The sequence below is a fragment of the Heloderma suspectum genome, chromosome 16 (genome assembly GCF_057233095.1).
Source record: "Heloderma suspectum isolate Gila_16-S chromosome 16, 16-S_ref, whole genome shotgun sequence".
Classification (NCBI taxonomy): domain Eukaryota; kingdom Metazoa; phylum Chordata; class Lepidosauria; order Squamata; family Helodermatidae; genus Heloderma; species Heloderma suspectum.
The window spans coordinates 23,698,574-23,721,249 of record NC_139473.1 but is presented as its reverse complement, the minus strand read 5'-3'; the positions used below and the strand labels follow the sequence as shown (position 1 = coordinate 23,721,249).

The window sequence follows — 22,676 nt, the reverse complement described above, 5'->3', positions numbered from 1 at the left end:
CGCACATGGACACCTCTTTGGACCTCGTGTTGGGGGTTCCAGTAAACAGCTACCAAATGCAAATGTAACACTCAGAACCACCTCCAGGCCTTTCATCTGCTTGCTTGGTCAGGGGGTACCCAGGAAACAGGCCACACCTGGCCATGCAACTGCTTGTCAGCCATTCGTTCCATTACTTATGAGCCACGAACGATGGGGGTGTGAGTATGCCACTGGCTGTCCTTCCTGAATGGTTAGTGCCCCACTTTTGTCACAACCCTTGAATTACAGCTGAAAGTCCTGACTTCGCCCCCACCTGGGTGTGTTTCCTTTCAACTTCAATGTGGTGGTGTACAGAGGCCAACTGCCCAGTTATCCTTGTTCCAATATTTCTGGCCCTGACTGTATAATGTATAGAGCATTCTTATGCCTGTTTCAGTGTTGCCTTGGCAGGTGGCAGGGAGAGCTCTCTTCCTAAATGTCTACATCCCCCAGTTTAAAAGTATGTTTGGGGTGGGTCCTGCATTCCATTCTAAGTTCTTTCCTAATTTAAACACTGATCCACACAACAGTCTCCCCGCATTACACCAAAGCAGCCCTCACAAACTTCCCACGCCATTGGGCCTTTTCAAGGAAGAGAGGGCTGCTGGGCAAGCGAACGCACAGGAAGACATTTCCTTTAAGAAACATTTTGAAGCCACCTCCTAGAACTTCAGATACAGAATCAGGCCTGTTGTGAAGCTTGTACCACTGTAGCTGCAGCCACCCCGCTGATTTCGTGGGGCGAGACTTTAGTTCCATCTACAGGTTTGTAGAAGCATTGGCAAAGTGAGAATCCTTCCACATAACGACTTGCCAGAGATCTGCCCGCAGTGGCACCCTGTCGCATGGATACATTTCTACCTCCCTTGACTGCACTGGGTGTTAAGCAGTGCTCCGCGAGCCAGGCATGCGCCCCTCCTGCTTCTACATGAGCCAGGCTTCCTGACGAAAAAGGCATTTTTCTTGCTCTGCGCAGGCATGCCCCAAAATGTCACAGCTGCTGGCAGAACCAGGCTTGGCCCGCTTTCCGTGATCAGAAGAGCCACTGCCCTCCCACTGCCGATGCGCTTCTGTGGTCACCACTGCACCCCACCCCACCCCGCATGATGAGGCTCAGCAAAGCTCCTCAATGTGCTGCAGCTGGTTCAGAGGTGGGGGGGAGCGGGCGAGGCCACTGTGAGCCTTCTCACAGTGCAGCCCTCTTCCAAAGGGTCAGGCACTGCAGCGCCATTCTCCTTGGGCGCAGCAGCTTGAGGGGGCAACCAGTGTTTTTGCTGGCAGGCAGCAGCAGCATGGCAACGCCAGGTCCTGCCTCTACTGCCCTTCAAGGGGGCCGGTTGTCAGGCTTCGTCGGTGGGCCTGCCTGGTGCTTTGCAGGTCCATTTCCGAGCAAGTCCCTGTTGCTGGCAAATGGAGGTTGGAGCAGCATCTCAGGCACGCTTCGTCCCCTGCCCCCAAGCAGCTCATCCTCGCCCTCCTCAAGTATAAACTGGTCCTCTTGGGCAATTTTGAAAAGGAACTTGCGAGACTCTTGTACTCTGTGTTATTGCTGCTCCAGAGTGTGTTCTCGTGCGGCTGCCTGACAGTCTGCGAATCTGGTATCTGGACAAGAACAGAGCAGGCCGAGAAGCTGTGCTTTTGAGAGGTGCTGCTGTGCAGTGTCGATGCTTTCAGAGAGAAGGCCAGAGAGAGAGATTGCGGAGAGAAGGTGAGCCACACAAGGGTGAGATCTCAGAAGCTAGAATGAATTGGAGCAGAACCGCCGTCTGAGCACACAAAGCTGCTCTGCCCCAAGTCGCAGTCCTGGTCTGTCCAGCTGGCAGCAGCTCCCTTCAGGCAGAGGGACAGACAGAGGCCTTCCCCAGCCCTCCTGCTGCCACCACCTCCATGGCTCCTTTTGACTGGGCCCTTCTGGAACGGAGCAGTGGGCCCACCAGCAGGATTCAGACTGCAGCCTCCCACACAGCCCCTCGTCTCTCTCCAAGCCCCACGTTCATTTGTTCTTGTTACATCCTTGATGCAGGCATGGCCTCTAAACTCTTAGCACAGCCTGCTTGGCTGTCATTCTCCCAGCACAACTCAAAAGCAGAATATTCGCCCATATCTCTTGCAGTACCACAGGCAATTATTCTGCTCCATGAGACAAGGTTTAGCCTCCCTCCCCTAGCACCACTGCTAAATCCGACTGCAGAGAAGTAAGATATTTTATTGTTAGGCTTGCAAATCCAGCTACATGCAAACTATGACAAAATTTTGATTCCTACAAGGGCAAACTGGCGCCTCCTGAAAGGATGCACAGGTACTGAAGATGGCCACAGCAGCTGATGGAAAATGTGTGTTGCATTTATGCCATGGGAGGAAGCTCATCTGAGATTCCAGGCTGAGGGGGTGGAGCTCTTTAGCCTGGAGTGGAGGATGCTGGTGTAGAAAGCTGAAGGAACCTGGAAGCAGATTTGTTCTTTCTATGAAGAGACTGCGCTCTCTACAGCAGACTCATGCCCAACACTTGAAGGGCAGAAGAATCCACCTGTTTCAAAATGGTTGTCACTTCCATCGGCTGCTCTAAGGTTTTTTTTTTGGGGGGGAGCATTATCAGTAAGCAAAACTACAGCCCTGAATGCACATGGAGAATTGATAGAGGCTGCTGACTTAATCCTTGCAGGAGGCTCTCTACTTCCATAGGGGGACAAGCCAATATTTGTCCCATGAGGATCAAAGCACAGCAAGGCCCAGTCGGCAGTGGCTCCCTTCTGTTTCTAGGAAGCAAGTACACGAGGTCAGGGAGACCTGAGACTACAGAGCTGAGTTTCACACACAAACTCCTCTCCAGCCTCTCCTCTGTCACAGTGATGGAAAATTCAAAGTAACTGAATGCAGCAGCTATATAGATTCATCACAGAAAGGCTGTGTGATAAAGTACAGCTATTTCACACAATTAATTGCAACAGGAATACACGAAACTGCCACCATCAGCTTCATTCCCACAACCTTGAGCAAGAGTCCTTTAAATGGACCGAGCACGCTGTTCAGCCCCCACTGGCTCACTCTGCCACTGAAGCAAAAGGGCGCTTGAAGGGCTTCACTTTGCCTGGACGCGTTCAATGCAAACCAACCCAGAATTGGAAACTACTGCAGCATCCCCCAAGTTCAGCACCCTGCTCATGCATGTCCTGTGTTATAATGAAGGTCTCAACATGTTAAATTGTGAGATGGGGTCCACTTACGTTACACATATCTGCGGCCAGCTCAGTGTGTGTGTTCCCCTGCATTTCATTCTGGTGGCTGTGGAGTTCAGAGGGGGATCATTTCACAGTCCTCCCTGGTCACACTGGTTTTGCCCAATTATATCTGAAAACCAGTATTTCACTCAATTCTGTGGGATAGTTCTGCTCTCTGCAACCCTCCCTCTTTTACCCAAAAATGGAAATCCTTTCCTGAAACTTCTACTCAAAACAATTATTTACCTGGGAAGTTAATTTTTTTGGTTTGTTTGATCTGTAACCACTCTATAATGAGAAAGGAGGATGAGCTCTATAGCCCCAAATGGAAATCCTGATGCCTTTTCCTTTTGCCTCTATTTTCTGGAACCAAAGAGGCAACCTCTGTACTAGCTACAACTTCTTGGGAGTTAAAAGTCAATTCGGTCTACAACCTGCTCCCCCTTTTTGGTCCTCCATGAAATGAAACTGGCTGGTATTCATCATCACAAGAGGAATTCCATCAGCATCCACGGAGCCTGGCCAAGATCCTTCGCCACTGCTGGGGAATCTTGTCGGAGCCCACAAGAGGCAGCCACACTTCATGTCTGAAGCAGTCCAGGGGCCGCCTCCTCTTGAACTGCGGATTCACTTGACAACAGCCTAACCTCAATCATTTCACCTGTCCGTACCTGTCTGTACCCGGCATCATCCACACCACTGTCACCCCTGTTCTCATCCCCTGAAGGAAAGCCCTCCTGGCTCTCCAAGTCGCTCACCTGGCCCTCACCGAACTCAAGGATGGTTGGGAGGTTCCCTTGTGTGGGGCACCGCTTCTTAAGGCTGAGTAGAAACGGCTGTGGCAGAGAGAAGATGTCCACATTGTTGCCCAGGTCAATCCAGGTCATGCTGGGGAAGTTCCGGGAGTCCTTCAGGGCTTCCGTCAGGTCCCGCAGGATGGCCCTCGTGAGCCTGTTGCCATTGAGGGAGAGCGTGCTGAGGCGAGGCAGGGCACTGAGGACGGGCAGAAGCTGGAGGAACATCTCATCCGTCAGCTCTGTAAAGCAGAGCTCCACATTCTCAATGTACTCCGAGCTGTGCTGGAGGTAGGAAATGACTCGGTTCAATTCCTTCAGCGTCAGAGAGATGCCAGACAGGTCCACCATGTTGTCTTGAGGACTCCCCACCAGGATCGCTTTCAGACTGCAAGAGAACAAGGGAGGGCAGGGTGAGCCATCTCCAGACATCCTTCCTTCACAGGCCAGCAGCCCTCAGAACAGTCTACCCAGACTGTAAGGAAGAGGCTCCAAGAACAGAGCGCTTTAGTGAACAATATGAAGGGGAGAAAGTGAAACAAAAAACATGTAAACATTTCAGTGATATTTGTCAAAGATGCTCAGTCAATTTCGATCATGTGTAAGATTAATTAATGGCAATATTCAGCATTTAGCTAGTGCTTTCCCAAATGTCCAGAACAATTCACATATGTTAGCTCAGCAAGCTCACTAATCTGTCCTGCAGGTTGGCATACACTGCTGAGGATGAAGATGGAGGCATAAGCAGGAGTGGGAGGGATGAAACTAAGAGAGAGAAAGAACAGGTAGTACTGCAGAGTAAAGACTTCATCAGGGGCTCTTAACCGTATATACACAGGGTAGCAATATGAAAATATATCTGAATAAAAGGCATACGGAAGGACATTTTTCAGATAGAGAATGCAATCCTGCCAGCTGGCCACAATGAAAGACAGGGATCCTGTTAGCAAGTCTTCTCTGCCGAGAACAGGGAAACATCCAGGAGAGCCTCTCAAGGCGCAACAGGCAACATGATGCACAACCAGGTGTGGGGGAGGATGGTCAGAATCCCAGGCACAGATCTGTCCTCTCAGAAAGGGCATCCAGTCGACGGGGGTGCGATGTCTGCAGAGATCGCGTGTGCAGGACACTTCTGATGTAGGTTTGCCTCTGACAAGCTCCCTCCTTCCCTTCCGCCATGTTAGCATCATCTTACACTGTTGCGCCATGAAAGCTGAAGCCGCAGCCCCTCCAAGCAGTCCCAGCCCACCAGCGCTGGGATCGGCTGCCAGGACTGCTCTCCTCGCCCGCCCCCACCCCACCCGGACTTGGAGACTCACACGAACGGGAGCCAAGCCACCGCCTTGCAGCAAGGCCAGGACTGCAGAGCTATTCTGCGTGCAACAGCAGCAGGTACAGGCGGCAGAGGGCCAAAGCCAGCCTATTGACTGCTTGTAGCTGAAGCAGAAGGCAGCCCGCAGAGGCATTCAGAGAACATGGCATGGAACGCTTGCCGGAGGCTTCGATGGGGCATCTTCAATCCAGGAAATGAGGATTGCGGGGGACCAGGAAATGTTCAGTGGTCTGAATCAAAGTGTATTTCCACATAGTTTTGCTGACCACTTCCATGGGTACCATCTGGATGATCTCTAGTGGATACGCTTAGGGCTTGGCTTAGAAAATGTGAAGAAAGACTCAGTTTACCTGTCACTGCACTGCCCTCCAACTCTCATTCATCCATCCCCATTATTTATTTATTGAGCTTTATACCCCATTCCTCAGAAACATGACCAGGTGGCCTAAAATAAACATTTAAAATTGTAAAATAACAAATATATTAAACTAAGATAAAAACAGCAAATCAATAAAAACAGCATAAACATAGTCCATGTTAAAACAACAGAGAAAATAAAAAAGTCTTCACCTGGTGCCAGAAAGATGTCAAATGTAGGGCTACTTTAGGTTCAATTTCCTTCTATATATATGTTTATCTTTTCCAACTAGTTTAATTTTTTGTAATTTTGCATGGTTACTATTAGAGAGAGAAATTATTTATTTGCAACATTAAATTATGGCTGTGACCCATTAAGCACTTTGGGAAACATTCCTGGTGCATTTGCGACTTGGATTATAATTACAGAGTGGGGGGAGGCATAAAGGCCGATGAAAAAGAACCATTGAATTCTTTTTAGAAATCAATGTTTCCTTGTTGAAAACTAGAAAATAAATGCCGAAAGCAACCAATCTTGCTCATGTCCCTCCAAGACTGGTTGGTTCCCCCTACCCCCGGCCCCATGGAAACTTCAAAGTTAAGCCAAACAGAAATTAATCTCCAATTAATCTGAGCAAAGATGAGGAGGGTGATAGGTTGTGGAAATCATTCGGGGGGGGGGGATGCAAACCCTCATCATCCCTGGAGGACATAGCCCCAGCATCTTATCTTTCACCCGGCAACACAGCATCATCATTGCTTAAGAGGAACAGTGACAGGGAGGCAGGGAGGCAGATACATACACACTCCAGCCTGCAAACTCATTCTCCACAGCTCCTAGACAGCATGTACTTCATTTCACATTTCTAATCTTCCTTTGCAAGCAGCAAGAGCTGTCAGAAGGGAGCCTTAGCTTATAAGGGATGGACAGTCATAGAATGATAGACCATCAAGTCCAACCCCCTGCTCAATGCAAGAATCTAAGTCAAAGCATCCCTGACAGATGACTGTCCAGCGTCATCTTGAACGTTTCCAGTGTCGGAGAGCCATCCACCTCCCTAGGGAATGGGTTCCATTGTCGTATTGCTCTAACAGTCAGGAGGTTTCTCCTGATGTTCAGCCGGAATCTGGCTTCCTGTCACTTGAGCCCATTATTCTGTGACCTGCACTCTGGGATGATCAAGGAGAGATCCTGGCCTTCCTCCCTCTGACAACCTTTCAAGGACTTGAAAAGCGCTATCCTATCTCCCCTCAGTCTTCTCTTCTCAAGGCTAAACATGCCCAGTTCTTTCCGTCTCTCCTCATAGGGCTTTGTTTCCAGTCCCCTGATCCTCTTCGTTGCCCTCCTCTGAACCCTCTCCAGTTGGTCTGCATCCTTCTTCAAGTGTGGTGCCCAGAACCAGACACAGTACTCCAGATGAGGCCTAACCAGTGCTGAGTAGAGGGGAAATAGTACTTCACGTGATTTGGAAGCTATTTCTATTAAGGCAGCCCAAAATAGCATTGGCTTTTTTGCAGCCACATCACATTGTTGGCTCATCTTCAGCTTGTGATCGACAACAATTCCAAGATCCTTCTCGCTTGTAGTGTTGTTGAGCCACATAACTGTGCATTTGGTTTCTTATTCCTAGGTCCGGAACTTGGCATTTATCCCTATTACATTTCATTCTGTTGTTTTCTGCCCAGCACTCCAGCCTATCAAGATCACTTTGAATTTTGTTTCTGTCTTCCAGGGTATTAGCTATCCCGCCCAATTTTGTGTCATCTGCAAATTTGATCAGCATTCCCTGCACCTCTTCCTCCAAGTCATTAATAAAAATGTTGGAGAGCACCGGGCCCAGGACTGAGCTCTACGGTACCCCACTCGTTACCTCTCCCCAGTTGGAGAAGATACCATTAATAACTTGAGATCTTTCAGTCTGATTCTGTAGCCAACGGTGGATCCACCTGATAGTTGCTTCATATAGCCCACTTTGAACTAGTTTGCTAATCAGCATATCATGCGGCACTTTGTCGAAAGCTTTGTTGAAGTCGAGGTATATTATGTCCACAGCATTCCCACAGTCCACAAGGGAGGTGACCTGGCCAAAAAATGAGTAATAACTGCATTGTTTACAAGGTGCTTTCAGATGGATTGCTTTATCATCTGCTCCAGAATTTTCCCAGGGATTGATGTCAGAATGACTGGTCTGTAGTTCCCAGGTTCCTCCTTTTTGCCCTTTTTGAAGATAGGCACAATGTTAGCCTATCCAGTCATCTGGCACTTCACCCGTCCTCCATGATTGCTCAAAGATAATAGACAGTGGTTCTGAGAGTTCTTCTGCCAGTTCCTTTATTACTCTAGGATGCAGTTCATCTGGCCCTGGTGATTTGAACTCATTCAAAGTAAGTTTCCCTGCTTCCCGCCTCCCAGCTGAGCAGAGCAGAGCAAGCTGCTCCAGCTGGTCTAGGGACTATAGAAGCAAGCAAGCTCCCAGACAGCGAGCGATCAGAACACTTCTGCCTTTTCTTTGTCATCTGTTATCATTTTGCCATCCTTATTTAGTAGTTGAACCACCATTTTTTTCCTCTGCCTTTTATTATGCACGTATCTGAAGAAAGTCTTTTTGTTGCTTTTAGGATCCCCCACTAACCTCAGCTCGTTCTCAGCTTTAGCCTTCCTGATGCCATCCCTGCAATTCTGTGCTACCTGCCTGTACTCTTCCTCTGTAGCCTGGCCTTCCTTCCACTTCCTCTATGTGGCCTTTCAAGGATAGCCAATCCTCTAGTTCCTTCCTCTACTTTCTGTAGGAGGAAGTTATCAGCAATATAAGTCAGGAATTTCTTGTAGGGGCCATGTTCTGGCAGAATTTGGATGTTTTCCCAACAAATTTTGGGGAAACTGAAGTCCCCCGTTACTACCACATCATGCTTCCTTGAAACAATTTGGCAATTTGCTTTTCAAAAGTTTCATCCTTGTCTTCTTGATTGGGTGGCCGGTAGTAGACTCTGACCACCATGTTCCCTTTATTCTTTGCTCCATTTATTTTAAGCCAGATGCTCTCAATGGGCTACCAAGCTCATCCTCCATCCTTTCTATGCAGAGATGAGTATTTTTCACATATAGTGCAACTCCATCTCCCTTTCTGTTCCTCCTGTTCTTTTTGAACAAGTTATATCCTTCAGTTGCTCTATTCCAGTCATGGGAGTCATCCCACCAAGTCTCAGTTACACCTATCAAGTCATAATTTCCCTCCCATATTAAGAGCTCAAGTTTGTTCTGTGCATGTGTAGGCCATGTTGATCTCAGGCAAGAAAACAAACATGGCACAGACCTTGCAGGTCACCACCACTGGAGAGTCTTGTCCTTCCATAGCCTCTTTTCCCTTTATATTTCTAGCTTTCTGACTGTAGTGGAATAGCCTGTGCTTTGTCCTCTATTCACTGGAGGTTAACAACAGAGTCCCACTGGTATAGAAGTGTGTGTTACAAAAAAAAAGGACTTAAAAAAAAATTGTTAGGGACCTCCCCTGCCAAACTCCCTGTTTGCTCTCCCTGTTTGCTCGCTCTCTAGGAGCCTGCTTGCTTGTACAGCCCCTAGACCAGCTGGAGCAGCTTCCTCTGCTCTGCTCTGCTCAGCTAGGAAGCTTGAATGCCTCCAGTGTGGGAGAGCTCACCACTTCCCTAGGGAATTGCTTCCATTGTCACATTGCTCTAACGGTCAGGAAGTTTTTCCTAGCGTCCAGCCGGAATCTGGCTTCCTGTGACTTGAGCCCATTCTTCCGTGTCCTGCACTCTGGGATCATAGAATCATAGAATGTTAGGGTTGGAAGGAGCCTACAAGGCCATCGAGTCCAACCCCCTGCTCAATGCAGGAATCCAAGTCACAGCATCCCTGGCAGATGGCTGTCCAGCCTCGTCTTGAATGCCTCCAGTGTGGGAGAGCCCACTACTTCCCTAGGATGATCGAGAAGAGATCCTGGCCTTCCTCTCTGTGGCATGACACCCAAGGTTAAAAGCATGTGCTGCAACACACACACAACCAGAGTTTGGACACAGGAAGTGAGCCATTTCAACACACAAAAGCAACAGACCAGCCACATTTGCCTCTACAGACTGGCATGGAAGCCTTAATTTTGCAGCGCAACATTGGAGAGTAACAAGAACTGAGGTGCTTACAAAACTGAATGAAAAGTCAACCTTGCCTGGGTAAAAGGAGTCCTTGGTGCCTCTGTTTCCTTATCTGTCCAGGGACCACTGACTCCCTCCATTCAAGAGGCACCATAGGCAACAACAGCATTCCTGTGACATCCATCCATCCATCCTCCTCTCACACACAGGCATAGCCCAGCTGATCTGCATAAGCCCAGCAGGCCCAGAGAGACTTCTCTGACTGCAATTTGGCTGGAGCATGGAAGAAGAACAGAAGCTGTGAGGAAGGGCAAGGGCTGCCTTTATAAATCTCTTTTTAAAAATCAGTGACTAAACTAAATATCCCCATTGGGTCAAAGTCCTTTATTTTGCTTGGCAAATGGAGGCTCAGCATGACAAAATTTCAGACTGCCTGGTCTAGCCTTTGTTGCCTGCTTGACCAAAGTTCACCGTCTTTGGTGCGCAATACAGTCAAACTAGATGTGACCCGAAGCGCATTTTTAAATAGTGTGCTTTAAACAGTGTGTTCTTTTCAAAAACAGCTATGGGGACCCCAGTCTGGACAATGGTGAAGCAGAAAAGAGGATTAATCCCACTCCATTTCTCTGTTGAAAATTGCATACACACACCCATCTTAGCTCCCATTTGCCTTGATTTTTAAAAAGTACATACTTTAAAAGTAGAGCAAACAGTGGGGGAGGTATGAACCCCTTCCCAATCCAGATTGAGGCCCCCACAGCTGGTTTTTGAAACAAAAGAGACTATTTTAAAAGGCTGTTAATGTCACATCCAGTGTGACCCAGAGCTATGGACTCAAAACCAGTCACTCATCCAGCTGCAATGGGGGGCCCTGAGCTGCTTCTACCTCCAAATCTGGACAGAACCATGCCCCACAAAAAAGGTGTGGGGAGCATGTTCCCCACTCACCTGCCCAAGAGTGCAGCAAGGAGGCGGTGATTTGGGGGGAACAAGTGAGGTTCTGCTGGGTGTTGTCCTGGGCCTAGTGTAGTTCACCATCTTAATAATTGACTTGGATGAAAGAATAAGGGGGTGCTCATCAAATTTGCAGCAGACACCAAACTGGGAGGATAGCTAATGCCTCAGAAGACAGAAACAGGATTCAAAATTATCTTGACAGGATGGAGAACTGGCCCAAACTAAAAAAAATGAGAGATCAACGTTATAGATGTAGGCAGAAAAAATCAGATGTACAATTACAAAATAGGTGACTCCTGGCTTGAGAGCAGCACATGTCAAAGGGGTCTGGAACAGCCTTCCTAAACGTGATGCCCTCCAGATGTTTTGGACTACAACTCCCAACAACCCTGACCCATGCCATGCTAGCTGGGGCTGATGGGAGTTGTAGAGCATGTGGCTGGGAAAGGCTGGTCTCAGGGTCTTAGTAGACCAGAAGCTAACATGAGTCCGCACTGTGATGCAGCAGCTAAAAAGGCTGATGCAATTCTAGGTCACATCAACAGAAGTACGGAGCCCCAGTGGCAAGAAGGAATGGTTCTGTTCTGATCAGACTCCCTCATCCGGAGTCCTGTGTTCAGTTCTGGGCACTGCAGCTTAAGAAGTGTATTGATGAACTGGAAGATTTCCATGGGGGAGTGATGAAGATGGCAAGAGGGTCCTGGAGACCAAGTCCTAGGAGGAAAGGTGGGAGGAGTTGTGCCTGTTGAGCCTGGTGGTAGAGTGAGGAAAGGCTGCCACACACTGCATGGAGCAGGTTGCTTCTGCTTCTTCATAGGGTAGAACCAAAACCGATGGGAAGAATGTGAAAACGCAACCCCAAAAAGTGAAGGAAGGGCACTAATGATTTATTACATACATATTTCAGCCTATTCTACATTATTACATTACATATTTCAGCCTATTCTATCCATTTTTACTCATAAGTAAATCCAACTGATGTCAGTAGGACTCACTCGTAGGTAAGCATGCCTAGGATTGCTGCTTGTGTGGGGTAGGGACAAGTTGTCACCGAACACGAGGCAGCCAGAAGCCACTCCACGCTCCAGCTAAGATGGAGGGAGCCAGGCAGGTGGAGACGGCTAGGAGGCCCGTCCAAGGCCGCCTTGTCTGGCAAGGGCTGTTCCAGTGATGCCTCAGCAGCACTGGGGAGGGAGGGGAGCCTCCCGGTTGTACAGCTGATCATCCACATCAGGGGAAAGAAGAGGGCCTGCAGGAAGAGTTGTTAGCCAGCTGGGGCATGGGGGCATATCCAAGCCGCCTCACCTTGAGCAGCGAGAGCTCCTCATGGCCACGCACCGCAGCAGAGGACACCTTCCTGGCAGAAGGGAAGCATGAAAGGGACCCAAGCAGGGGAGCACAGCCCGGCTGTTTGCTCCACCTCCACTTGGCATCCGTGGCCCAGCCCTTTGAAGGATCCCTCTGTCTGCCAACAGAGTAGCTGCTCCGTTTCCCAACGGCAGCCCTGTCGAGGCCTAAGCATTCACCAGAACACACACGCTCTGCCTAACAGGAAGGGATGTGAAACTAAACACCCCGCAGCGCTCCCCTTGTACGTTCACTAATCCACCTCTGCACAGAGTCTGGATACTGCACAGCCAGCGCTCCCCTGCCTCACGTTTGCAAGGGCTCCAACACACCGCTGAGGCCCCGGCCGAGAAGGCTGCCAGCCCCCCGGCCCCCGCTCTCACTTACCACGCCTGTGGCTCCCTCTTCACGATGCCCCGGCGCCGCCACTGCGAGTGGGGGCTCAGGTGGTAGGTCAGCTGCCTGCAGAGCTTCTCCATGGCCCCCAGTGAGTCCCCCTCCTGCAAGGGAAGGAAGGCAGGCAGGTGCGTGGGTCATTCACACAGACAGAAGCCGGGACACGGCAGCCTGGAGGAGCATGCCGCTGCTGCCCTCGAGAAGCCACCTTGGCACGCGGAGGCAGGAGAGAGGGCGAGACCGCGCAGCCTCTGCAGCGGGCCCCGGCGGCGGCCTCCCAAGCAGGCCTCGCCCGGTGCAAGCCAGCACCCAGTTCTCAGCTGACTGACAGCAGAGGGGGGATGAAGCTGGAAAGGCCCCCCCCCCCCCCCGCCAAGCATCACAAGAAGCCTCGCTCTCTCGTAGGCTGGTCAGAAATGCGACACACCAGCGCCCCATTTCTGCCTGAAATACTCACAAACCCATTGCAAGGGTCACCTCAGCCGATGTGGCAGGTCCATCCTCCCCCCACCAATGCCAGTGCCGCCCCACCCGCAATCTACCCAGAGTGTGGAACATGGTCTTTGATCTTCTCAGCCCCAGCAGGATGTGCCCAGCGTAGAACTGGCAGGCAGCACTGGGGATCAGGCAGCACGTTGCGGTCTTAAAACATGAAACCACTATGTTCAGAGGGACCGGCAGACAAATCCTCCTGTGGCAACAGCCCCTCAGAACTGGTCTGCCCACCTAGCTCTTCGCCACCCCTGCGCAGAGCGTCACATGGGAGAAGGGGGCGGCCTTGTGCTCCTCCGGCTCCATTCCACCTCCCGCAATGCAAACAGAGGAATGGGGGTGAGGAGGAGGGATACGCTCAGCCCAGCTCTGCTCTGCGGGAGGCCTCGTGGAAGATTCCCAGCTGAGCCCTGCGGTCCGCTCCGGAGCCTTCTCAGGCCACCCCTGGCCTGTCCCACTCCACTCCGGCGTCAACTCACAGCCCCCTGCAGCCAAATTAGCTTGCATGATGTGCTGCGGCTGGGGACGTTCTCTGGCCCACAGCCTTAGCAGTGAACCAGGAGGCACAAAGTTTGGCCTGGCTGTTTCTCACACCTGACGTCTTTTCACAAGTCACAGCTCAAGCTAGCCACTCCCAAGAAATTAAGTCTGGGTGGAGGGAACAGGCACAAAGCGCCAGCCTGCAGAACAAAACAATTTGGGAAAGACTTGTGTTGCAGGGCAGAGCAGGCCTGCTGAAGGAGGTGGCAGCCCATGCTGCTTCTTGGCACTGGGCTGGTTTCTGCCCAAGGGAATTAAATGCCTGCCCACCCCAGGCTGCCATCAGCCCTCACCATCCTCTGCTGCTCAGACTCTGATGCCGCTGTTGCCGTGTCTCATCGGTCCCCTCAGACCCCCTTCTGCTTAATGCCCAGAGTCTGCGGTGCGTGCCTGGGCATCCCCTGCCCCATTTCAGACGCCGGCACAAGAGTCCACTGCCTGTCAAAAGCAAACGGTGAACACCACACACCGTGGCCTGCCAAATGCTAATCCTGCTTCTCCAGCCATCTCAACTAGGGCCATCACTTGGCTTTCAGCATCGGCAAGCACACACACACTGTGCCAATCCGCCAGAATCCCGTTCCTTTCACATCATACCCTGCCTCCGTCTTGCTCAGTGAAACTTAATTCAAGACAGGACCTGCTGTGCAAGATATGCAACTCACACAGCCAAGATAGAGGGGCACTCTGGATAAGACCCAGCGCCAGTGCCCCCCACCCCACTCATTTCATTTATTGTATTTCTATACAGCACCATAGACAAAGCTCTCTGGGCGGCTCACAAAAATTAAAAATCATTAAAATACATTATATAAAGTATAAAAAACCATTCACTTAAGGACATAAATCAGATAGCACACAGCATGACAACATATATCTAAAGCAATTTAAAGCTAGACACAATCCAGGGCCTGATTTTTAAAATAACTTGTTATACCCTGCCAAATGCCTTTTAACCTGGTGCTGAAAAGATGATAATGTTGGTGCCAGGTGGGTCTCGTCAGAGAGATCATTCCACAAATGGGGGGCCGCCGCTGAGAAGGCCCTCTCCCTTGTTGCCACCTCCGAACCTCTCAGAGGAAGCACCCGGAGGAGGGCCTTGGATGCAGAGCATAGTGTATGGGTTGATTCATGCTGGAAGAGGTGTTCGATCAGGTACAGTGGTCCCAACCCGTGGGCTCGGAAACATACAGGCAGCCAGTGCAAGCAGGTCAGAACTGTTATATGGTTGGACCATCTTGTCCCCGTTATCAGTCTTGCCGCCACATTTTGCACAAGCTGCAGCTTCTGAACCATCTTCAAAGGCAGCCCTACGTAGTGTGCGTTGCAGTAATCTTAACTTGGAGGTTACCAGAGCATAGACAACTGAAGCCAGGTTATCCTCTCCAGATAGAGGCGTAGCTGGGCAACCAGCTAAAGTTGGGAGAAGGCACTCCGTGCCAGTGAGGCTACTTGACCCTCAAGTGACGGAGGGCTCCAGGACCCCCAAGCTATGGACCTGCTCCTTCAGGGGGAGTGTAACCCCATCCAGAACAGGTTGAGTGCCCTCCATCCAGTCAGGAGAACCACCCACTAACAGCATCTCAGTCTTCTCTGGACTGAGTTTCAGTTTATTAGCCCTCATCCAGTCCATCGTCGCAGTAGGGCACCAATTTAGTACATCCACAGCCTCACCTAAAGAAGATGAAAAGAGGAAATGGAGCTGAGTGTCATCAGCATACTGACGACAGTACGCTCCAGAACTCCAGATGACCGCACTCAACAGTTTCATGCAGATGTTGAATAACATGGAGGACAAAACCGACCCCGCCCCCGGAACTCCATACTGAAGAATCCACAGTGCCGAGCAATATCCCCCAAGCACCACCTTCTGCAGCCGACCCTCCAAGGAGGAGCAAAACCACCGCTATGCAGCGCCTCCCGCTCCCAGCTCAGACATCCGTCCCAGAAGGATGCCACGGTCGATGGCATCGAAACCCGCCAAGGGATCAAGGAGAGTCAACAAGGTCACACGCCCCGTCTCCCTCCTGACACAGGTCATCATGCAGGGTGACTGTTTCCATGCCAAACCCCGGCTTGAACCCCAACTGAAACAGATCTAGATAATTAGTCTCATCCAGGAGTGTCTGGAGCTGGTTGGCAACAACCCGCTCAAGGACCTTGACCAGGGAAGGAACACTGGCACAGGCATAAAATTATTAAGGTTTTCCAAGCCCAGGTAAAATCATAGAATCGTAGGAGGGTTGGAAGGGGCCTACAAGGCCATGGAATCCAACCCCCTGCTCAATGCAGGAATCCAAGTCAGAGCATCCCTGGCAGATGGCTGTCCAGCCTCATCTTGAACGCCTCCAGTGTGGGAGAGCCCACCACCACCCTAGGTCATTGGTTCCATTGTCGTATTGCTCTAACAGGAAGTTTTTCCTGATGTTCAGCCGGAATCTGGCTTCCTGTCACTTGAGCCCATGATTCCATGCCCTGCACTCTGGGATGATCGAGAAGAGATGCTGGCCTTCCTCTCTGGGACAACCTTTCAAGTACTTGAAGAGTGCTATCATATCTCCCCTCAGTCTTCTCTTCTCAAGGCTAAACATGCCCAGTTCTTTCCATCTCTCCTCACAGGGCTTTGTTTCCAGTCCCCTGATCATCTTTGTTGCCCTCCTCTGAACCCTCTCCAGCTTGTCTGCATACTTCTTAAAGTGTGGTGCCCAGAACTGGACACAGTGCTCCAGATGAGGCCTACCAGTGCTGAGTAGAGGGGAACTAGTACTTCCCGGGATTTGGAAGCTATGCTTCTATGAATGCAGCCCAAAAGAGCATTTGCCTTTTTTGCAGCCACATCACATGGTTGGCTCATCTTCAGCTTGTGATCGACAACAATTCCAACATCCTTCTCACTTGTAGTGTGGTTGAGCCACGTATCCCCCATCTTGTAACTGCATTTGGTTTCTTTTTCCGAGGTGCAGAACTTGGCATTTATCCCTATTAAATGTCATTCTGTTGTTTTCTGCCCAGCGCTCCAGTCTATCCAGATCACTCTGAATTTTGTTTCTGTCTTCAAAGTATTAGCTATCCCGCCCAACTTTGTGTCATCTGCAAATCTGATCAGCATTCCCTGCACCTCCTCCTCCAAGTCATTCATAAATATGTTGAAGAGCACTGGGCCCAGGACTGAGCCCTGCAGTACCCCACTCATTACCTCTCCCCAGTTTCAGAAGGTCCAATTGATAAGCAGTTCATCTGGCCCTGCAGATTTGAACTCATTCAAAGTCATTAGGTGTTCCTTAACCATGTGCCTATCGATCTCAAGCTGCAATCCTGCCCCTTCAGCCTGCACTTCGCCTTTGCCAGGGGGGTCATAGACCCTCTTTTGGGAGAAGACTGAGCCAAAGGATGAATTGAGCACCTCTGCCTTTTCAAGGGGACCACTTCAGGAGTGGTGCCACCGCTACCTCTTCAGGGCAGCCCTGAACCACCACCTCTCGCAAGGAGGCATTAATCGCCTCCCTGGCCCAGCCAGCTGTTCTTTCCCTGCCAGTGTTTATAAGCCAAGAGTGTCAAGGGCCCAATATGGAAGTGGTTGCACGAAGCTGTCCAAGCACCTTGTCAACATCCCAACCAACTGAAACTCATCCAAGGAAACTGGACAGGGCTGTGCTCTGGATACCTCACCAAATTCATCTGCTGTAACACTGGAGTCTAAGTCCTGGTGGATGTAAGAAATTTTATTCTGGACGCGCCTAGCAAATGAGTTACAGTGGGCCATGGATGGGTCCACAGTGTCCTTAGAGCCAGCATGTAATAGGCCACCTTGAAAGCTCCACTGGGCGGCATATGGAAGATTGAGCAGAGGCAGCAAAATGTTGCTTCTTTGCTGCCCTCACTGCCCCTGAATATACCTTGCCAAAGGCACACACCAGTGTTCAATTGCACCAGCTAGTTCTTCTCCATCTGCACTCAAGCTGTCTCCTGTTTTGTTTCATCGCTCTCAGCTCTGGGGTATACCATGGAGCAGTACGAGCTCTACTCAGGAGAGGGCGCTCAGGAGCAATCACGTCAACCGCGTGGGCCATTTCTGCATTCCACAGATCAACCAGGGTTTTGACATGAGAGCCAGCCCAATCAGCTGGAAACCTCCCCAGAGCCCTCTTAGAACCATTTGGATCCATTAGCCTCTGGGGGCAGAGCATTTTGATAGATCCCCCACCCTTGCAGAGGGGGAAAGCTGCCGTAAGTCTAAACCTCAGCAGGCAATGATTGACAGTGACAAAAGGACCGAAACAAAGTCCCCCACCTTCAGATCACTATCTCCATGACCTGTTGAGAAAACCAGCTCAGGAGAGTGTCCCGCTACCTGCATTGGGCAGATTAAAGTTGGAACAATCCCATGGCTGTCATGGAGACCATGAAATCCTGGGCCGCCCCAGACAAGGTGCCCTCCACATGAATGCTGACATCCCCCAGAACCAACAGTCTGGAGGATCTCAACAGCACAACCGAGACCACCTCCATCAACTCAGATAGGGAGTTTGTTGAGCAGTAGGGTGGGCGGTACACCAAGAGAATCCCCAATCTGTCCCGCTGACCCAACACAAAGCGTAAACACTCCAGACCAGAAGTCAGATGGACATGGAGCCTGCACAGGGAGATCAAATTCCTATAGAGCACAGCAACCCCCTCCCCAACCCTCAAGCCTTCCCTAATGCTGAACCAAGTACCCCGGTGGGCAGAGCTGAGAGAGACCAACTCCTCCCTGCTCACTCACCCAGGTCTCGGTTATGCAAGCCAGATCTATTAAATCATGGATAAGGGAGGTCTCATTTTGGACCCATCTGGCACTGAGGCCCGAGGGCAAGCTGACAGGGCAACCACCATGCCTGAGGGTGGGCTCATATACCCACCTTGCCTCACATCTTTGTCTCAGTGTTTCCCTCTGGAAGTACAACTGCAGACGGCAGCTGGCATGGCAGGACCTCCGTGTTGAAGAGCCACAGCCCATCACACCCCAGGCATCCATCCAGTCTGGCTGCCTGGCCTATTCAGGGCTGGGAAGGACGGTCGCCCACCCAGACTCTGCCCTTTGCCACTGGCCTGGCGGTTTGTCTCTTCCTGCAGCGCGCTCACTCTGCCCGCGGGCCGCTGATGGCTGGGTGGAGTGCAGAAGCTGTGCTGGGTGGGCGGAGATGCTCACGTTTGGTCTCTGCTGGGTGACCTTCCCCTGTGCCCAACAGCAGGCAGAAAACGGCGTGGGGCACCGAGCTGCCCGAGGGCCTCAAGAGCCACAGCGCTTCTCTTGGCCCACTCGGGGCTGGGAAGTAGTCTCTGGAGCGCCTCTGCCAGTCGGCCTCCCATGGGCATGCGTCCCCTGGGCCCAGGAACATCACTTCCATAAGCCAGCCCTCTAGAATCCCCAGGACAGCCAGCCCTTCTGAGCTGCCCCTCAGAGTGTATGGCTGTGGCTTCCCAGGAATCAGAAAAGCACTCTGCTCATGCCCAGAAGCACACTCTTTATTATGTCCTATATCCCAGAAACACATGCTCTGTGGCCAGAATGAATTTCCAGGTTCGCAGGGCCGATGGCTGCCTTGGACTGGGGAATCCGTTGCTTGCCAGTGCGTACTGAGCTTCCTGGACTCCACTCAGAAGCAGTGCCTGACATCGGCGGCAGCGTCTCAGCCCAACAGAGGAGCTGCAGAGATGCACCAGGGGCGGGGGCTCTGCTAGGCTCCCTGTGCCCACCTCCCATCCCCAGGAAAACAGCTAATTACTCTATTCAGGTCGGCCCCCCACTGAATTCCGGCATGAATTCTTTATGAGGTTGTATGAAATATTTATGATGACCTATTTTACACAAAAATATATGGACCAGATGCAGGTAGCACTGTGGATCATGTCTGTGAGGCCAGATCCTGATCAGGAAGAGTTAAGGCTTTGGAGAAAAGGACTGGAGCTTTTGAAGGCCTCAGGGCAGAACCAAAGAATTCCTCAGGGGGCCTTTGGCCACGGCCACTCTTGCTACAGGAGGCTCAGCAGTGACAGCACCGCCCACACAGGCACACACGCGAGCACAGAGGCCTGCGTGGGCCACCGTTTCCCACCTGGTCCACGAACTGCCTGAGGGCACCTGCATGCAGCCCTTTGACCCATGTCCAGAGAGAGGCTGGTTCATTAAAATTTGTCTTATACCCATTTTATGAGGGGGACGTTTGCAGCAATCAAGACAGAACTCGGGGGGGGACGGGGACTGGCACAGCTGCCCACCTTAACCCTGCCCAGTCAGATTCTGCCTCTTTCCTGCCCTTTCCCACACTGCATGCCGGGGTGGGGTGAGGAGAGACAAGCATAATGCCAGGGGATGTTTGTGCACCCAAATTTATTCCCTGCTCAGCTTTGAGGCAGCTAAGCCACTTCTCCCTCAGCCTAAATCTACCTTGCACAGCTGCTGGGAGACTGAACTGCCACTCAAAGCTCCTTGGATGAAGCATGCGGAAAAATTCAGTAAGTAATGCATTGCAGGCAGTGCTGTGGAGAGCTAGAAAGGCCACTTTTACCTGCAGTGCAACCCCACCTCTCAGCCAAGAGAAGCTGCCACGCTGGTCGGGCGGAAGGGAGCTCATGAGCTGCTCGTTACGGGCGGAGAGATCCCTCCAAAACACATTCCCAGATGTTGCTTTATTTACCAAAACATTTCTATCCCGCCCGTCTAGTGCAAAAGTACCACTCAGGGTGGCTTACAACATTTACAAATGACAGTTTCATAGAACGCCAATATAAAATCAACCAACCAAGGAGGCAGGGTTAACAGCTGAAACAGGAACATAGTCCGTCACGTGAAGCAAAAGCCAGCTGGAATAAAATGGCCTTCAGCAACCGGAGCAAAGCAGGGAAGGGAGGGAGGGTCCCCCGCACCTCATGGGGCGAGACTATGTTCCACACTTTGGATGCAGCCGGGGGCCCCCGCCCCGCCCCGGGCTCTCGCGCGCGCCCCTCGCAGGCTCCAGGAAGTGTCACTCAGGAGCTCTCCGAGCCTAGCTCTGAATAATCCCGCTATCCAAGTTCCGCCCTTTGCACTGTCCTCACGCTGTGAACCTGTTCTTGAGAGCTTCTAAAGTCTCACTCGGCCTGCCAGCAAGTGACCGTGTTCAGGGCAGTTGCATTAACACAGAAATCCAACAGTTGAAATAAAAATGTCTGTGGTTTGTGTCGTGTGCATTTAGCCTCCAGTCGCCATCTGAACGAGCAAACGGCGAGTTCTGTATGACGTAAACAACGTACAACGTGCCATTTTCCGAACAACTAAAAACAGGGTTAAAATTAAGAAATTCTATTTGTTTTGTATCCAGCTGTAAACATGTGCATTTTAAATTATCAAGCAAGCAATTAGGAAGCATTTCTGCTTTGGAAATAGCTGGGATTCATCAGCAACGTAGCTGCATCGCTTGCTGTGGCTCGGCGTGCCCCCCACTTCCTGGAGGACATGCACTCGCTGCCGTGCGCCCCAGCCCCACACCCGGGCCGCCTCTCCTCCTCCGCGGCAGAGATCCCAAGTGCATCTCCTTTATTAAGGAATTAATCTCGCCCACATTCAATTTGCTCTTGAGTGGTTTATGTGCTTGCCCACCAGGTTCGCAGGCTCTGGAAGGCTCCAGCCCTCCCTGTCGTCTGCATACACTGCAGTCAGGAAAAGGGAAGGGTCCTTTTGCCATTACTCAAGTGTAGAAAAACAAAATTTGCCCAAAAGGGGAAAAAATCAATACACTTCCTATCTATGCAGTTAATCTCATCCCTCCGTTACATTATTAAATGAAGTGAACTCAAATGGCAATTACTCTCGCAATACATCAATAAAACATTGCAGTGCTGCATGTCACAAGGGGAGCCGATTGCTTGGTCCATGAAACAGCAGCTGCCTCATTTTCACCTCTTTGTGTTGACACCACAGATAGAAACCACATAACAGCATCTCCTGTGAAGCAGGAAGCATCCATAGGATCTAGACCCCCAAAACATATTTTTTTTGGGGGGGAGGTCCTGTTGGCCATATTGGCTGGACTGGGAGGCAACTGTCCCTCGACAGCATGTGCCTGCTTAAAGATGAGGGGCAGGAGAAACCGCACAGCCCCCGCTCCCCCGACTGCAATCCCATGCTGGGCACACAGCCTGCCCCGGAATGCACAACCAACATGGAAGCTTGTGTGACTGCAGACGCGTCCAAGGGAGGCAGCAGCTACTTGAGGAAGGATCTGCCCCAATCTGCCCCATCCCTCGCTCCTCTCAGCTGGAGGCAGAGGCTGTCAATCAACCAGCCACCTGCGCTTGGAAACCCAGGCGCCCCAAGAGCAGGTAACTCTGGAAAATACCCTGGAAACTGTATGCAAGAGATACGTGAAACTGTTTTGAAAACAAAACAGGTATGTAATAGGGGGACTTTTTATGGTCCTTGCATCCCAGTTCAACATTGCCTACCTGCAAGCTGGCCTTTTCAGTCTGTGTTCTCTCACTGTTCCAGACGTTCTGCTAATGCACAGGGCTCAAATCAACCCAGGCTCAGCTCTAGACATTATTTGTGATCACAGCCTTCATTTCAACCACATGATTCACTGCTTGAGAAATATTTGGAATGCTGCTTTATACTGGCCAAAAAAACACCCCTGAGCACATGCAGAGTGTTTTCCCCACAGCACTGAGTGACCACAGCAATGGGGGTGGGCAATACATCCAAGCAGAGGCTGTGACTTGTAGGAAAAGCATCTGGAAGGGGCAATCCAAGAATGAGCAAGCCCCAAAGGGGGCACTGAGCAGCTGCAGCACCACAAAGGGGACCACAGCCTTCCTAAGCGTCCCTCTCCCACATTAGAAAAGCAAAACAGCTACTACAAAAGATGACACACACACCCTCCATCACAGAGCAACCCAGAAACCTGACAGGGCTATCCGAATTTCCTTTGGAGGCAGCATCAACTGAATCCTGTGAAAATCTGTATTTAAGTCCGCTACAGGACGCAAACAGGGGCTGTCCAGAGAGAGGAATCCCATACGAAGCACAGGGCATGAGCACATCACAGGGTCACAGTGGCAGGTAATACTTGGCTCCTGACAAAAAATTTAAAACCT

The 22,676-nt window shown here is 51.0% G+C and overlaps 1 protein-coding gene across 1 annotated transcript in view; it reads right to left on the bottom strand.

The window, feature by feature from the left end:
* Window positions 1–2,208: 2,208 nt before the first annotated feature.
* LRRC75A (leucine rich repeat containing 75A) overlaps window positions 2,209–22,676 on the bottom strand; it is a 43,199-nt gene continuing 22,731 nt past the window's right edge. Inside the window, exons 3-4 of the mRNA XM_084822893.1 lie at window positions 12,525–12,637; window positions 2,209–4,421 (exon numbers count right to left, since the gene is read on the bottom strand). Of these exons, the coding sequence (XP_084679019.1) occupies window positions 3,821–4,421; window positions 12,525–12,637 (714 nt within the window). The 3' untranslated portion in view covers window positions 2,209–3,820. The remainder of the gene's footprint in view (window positions 4,422–12,524; window positions 12,638–22,676) is intronic.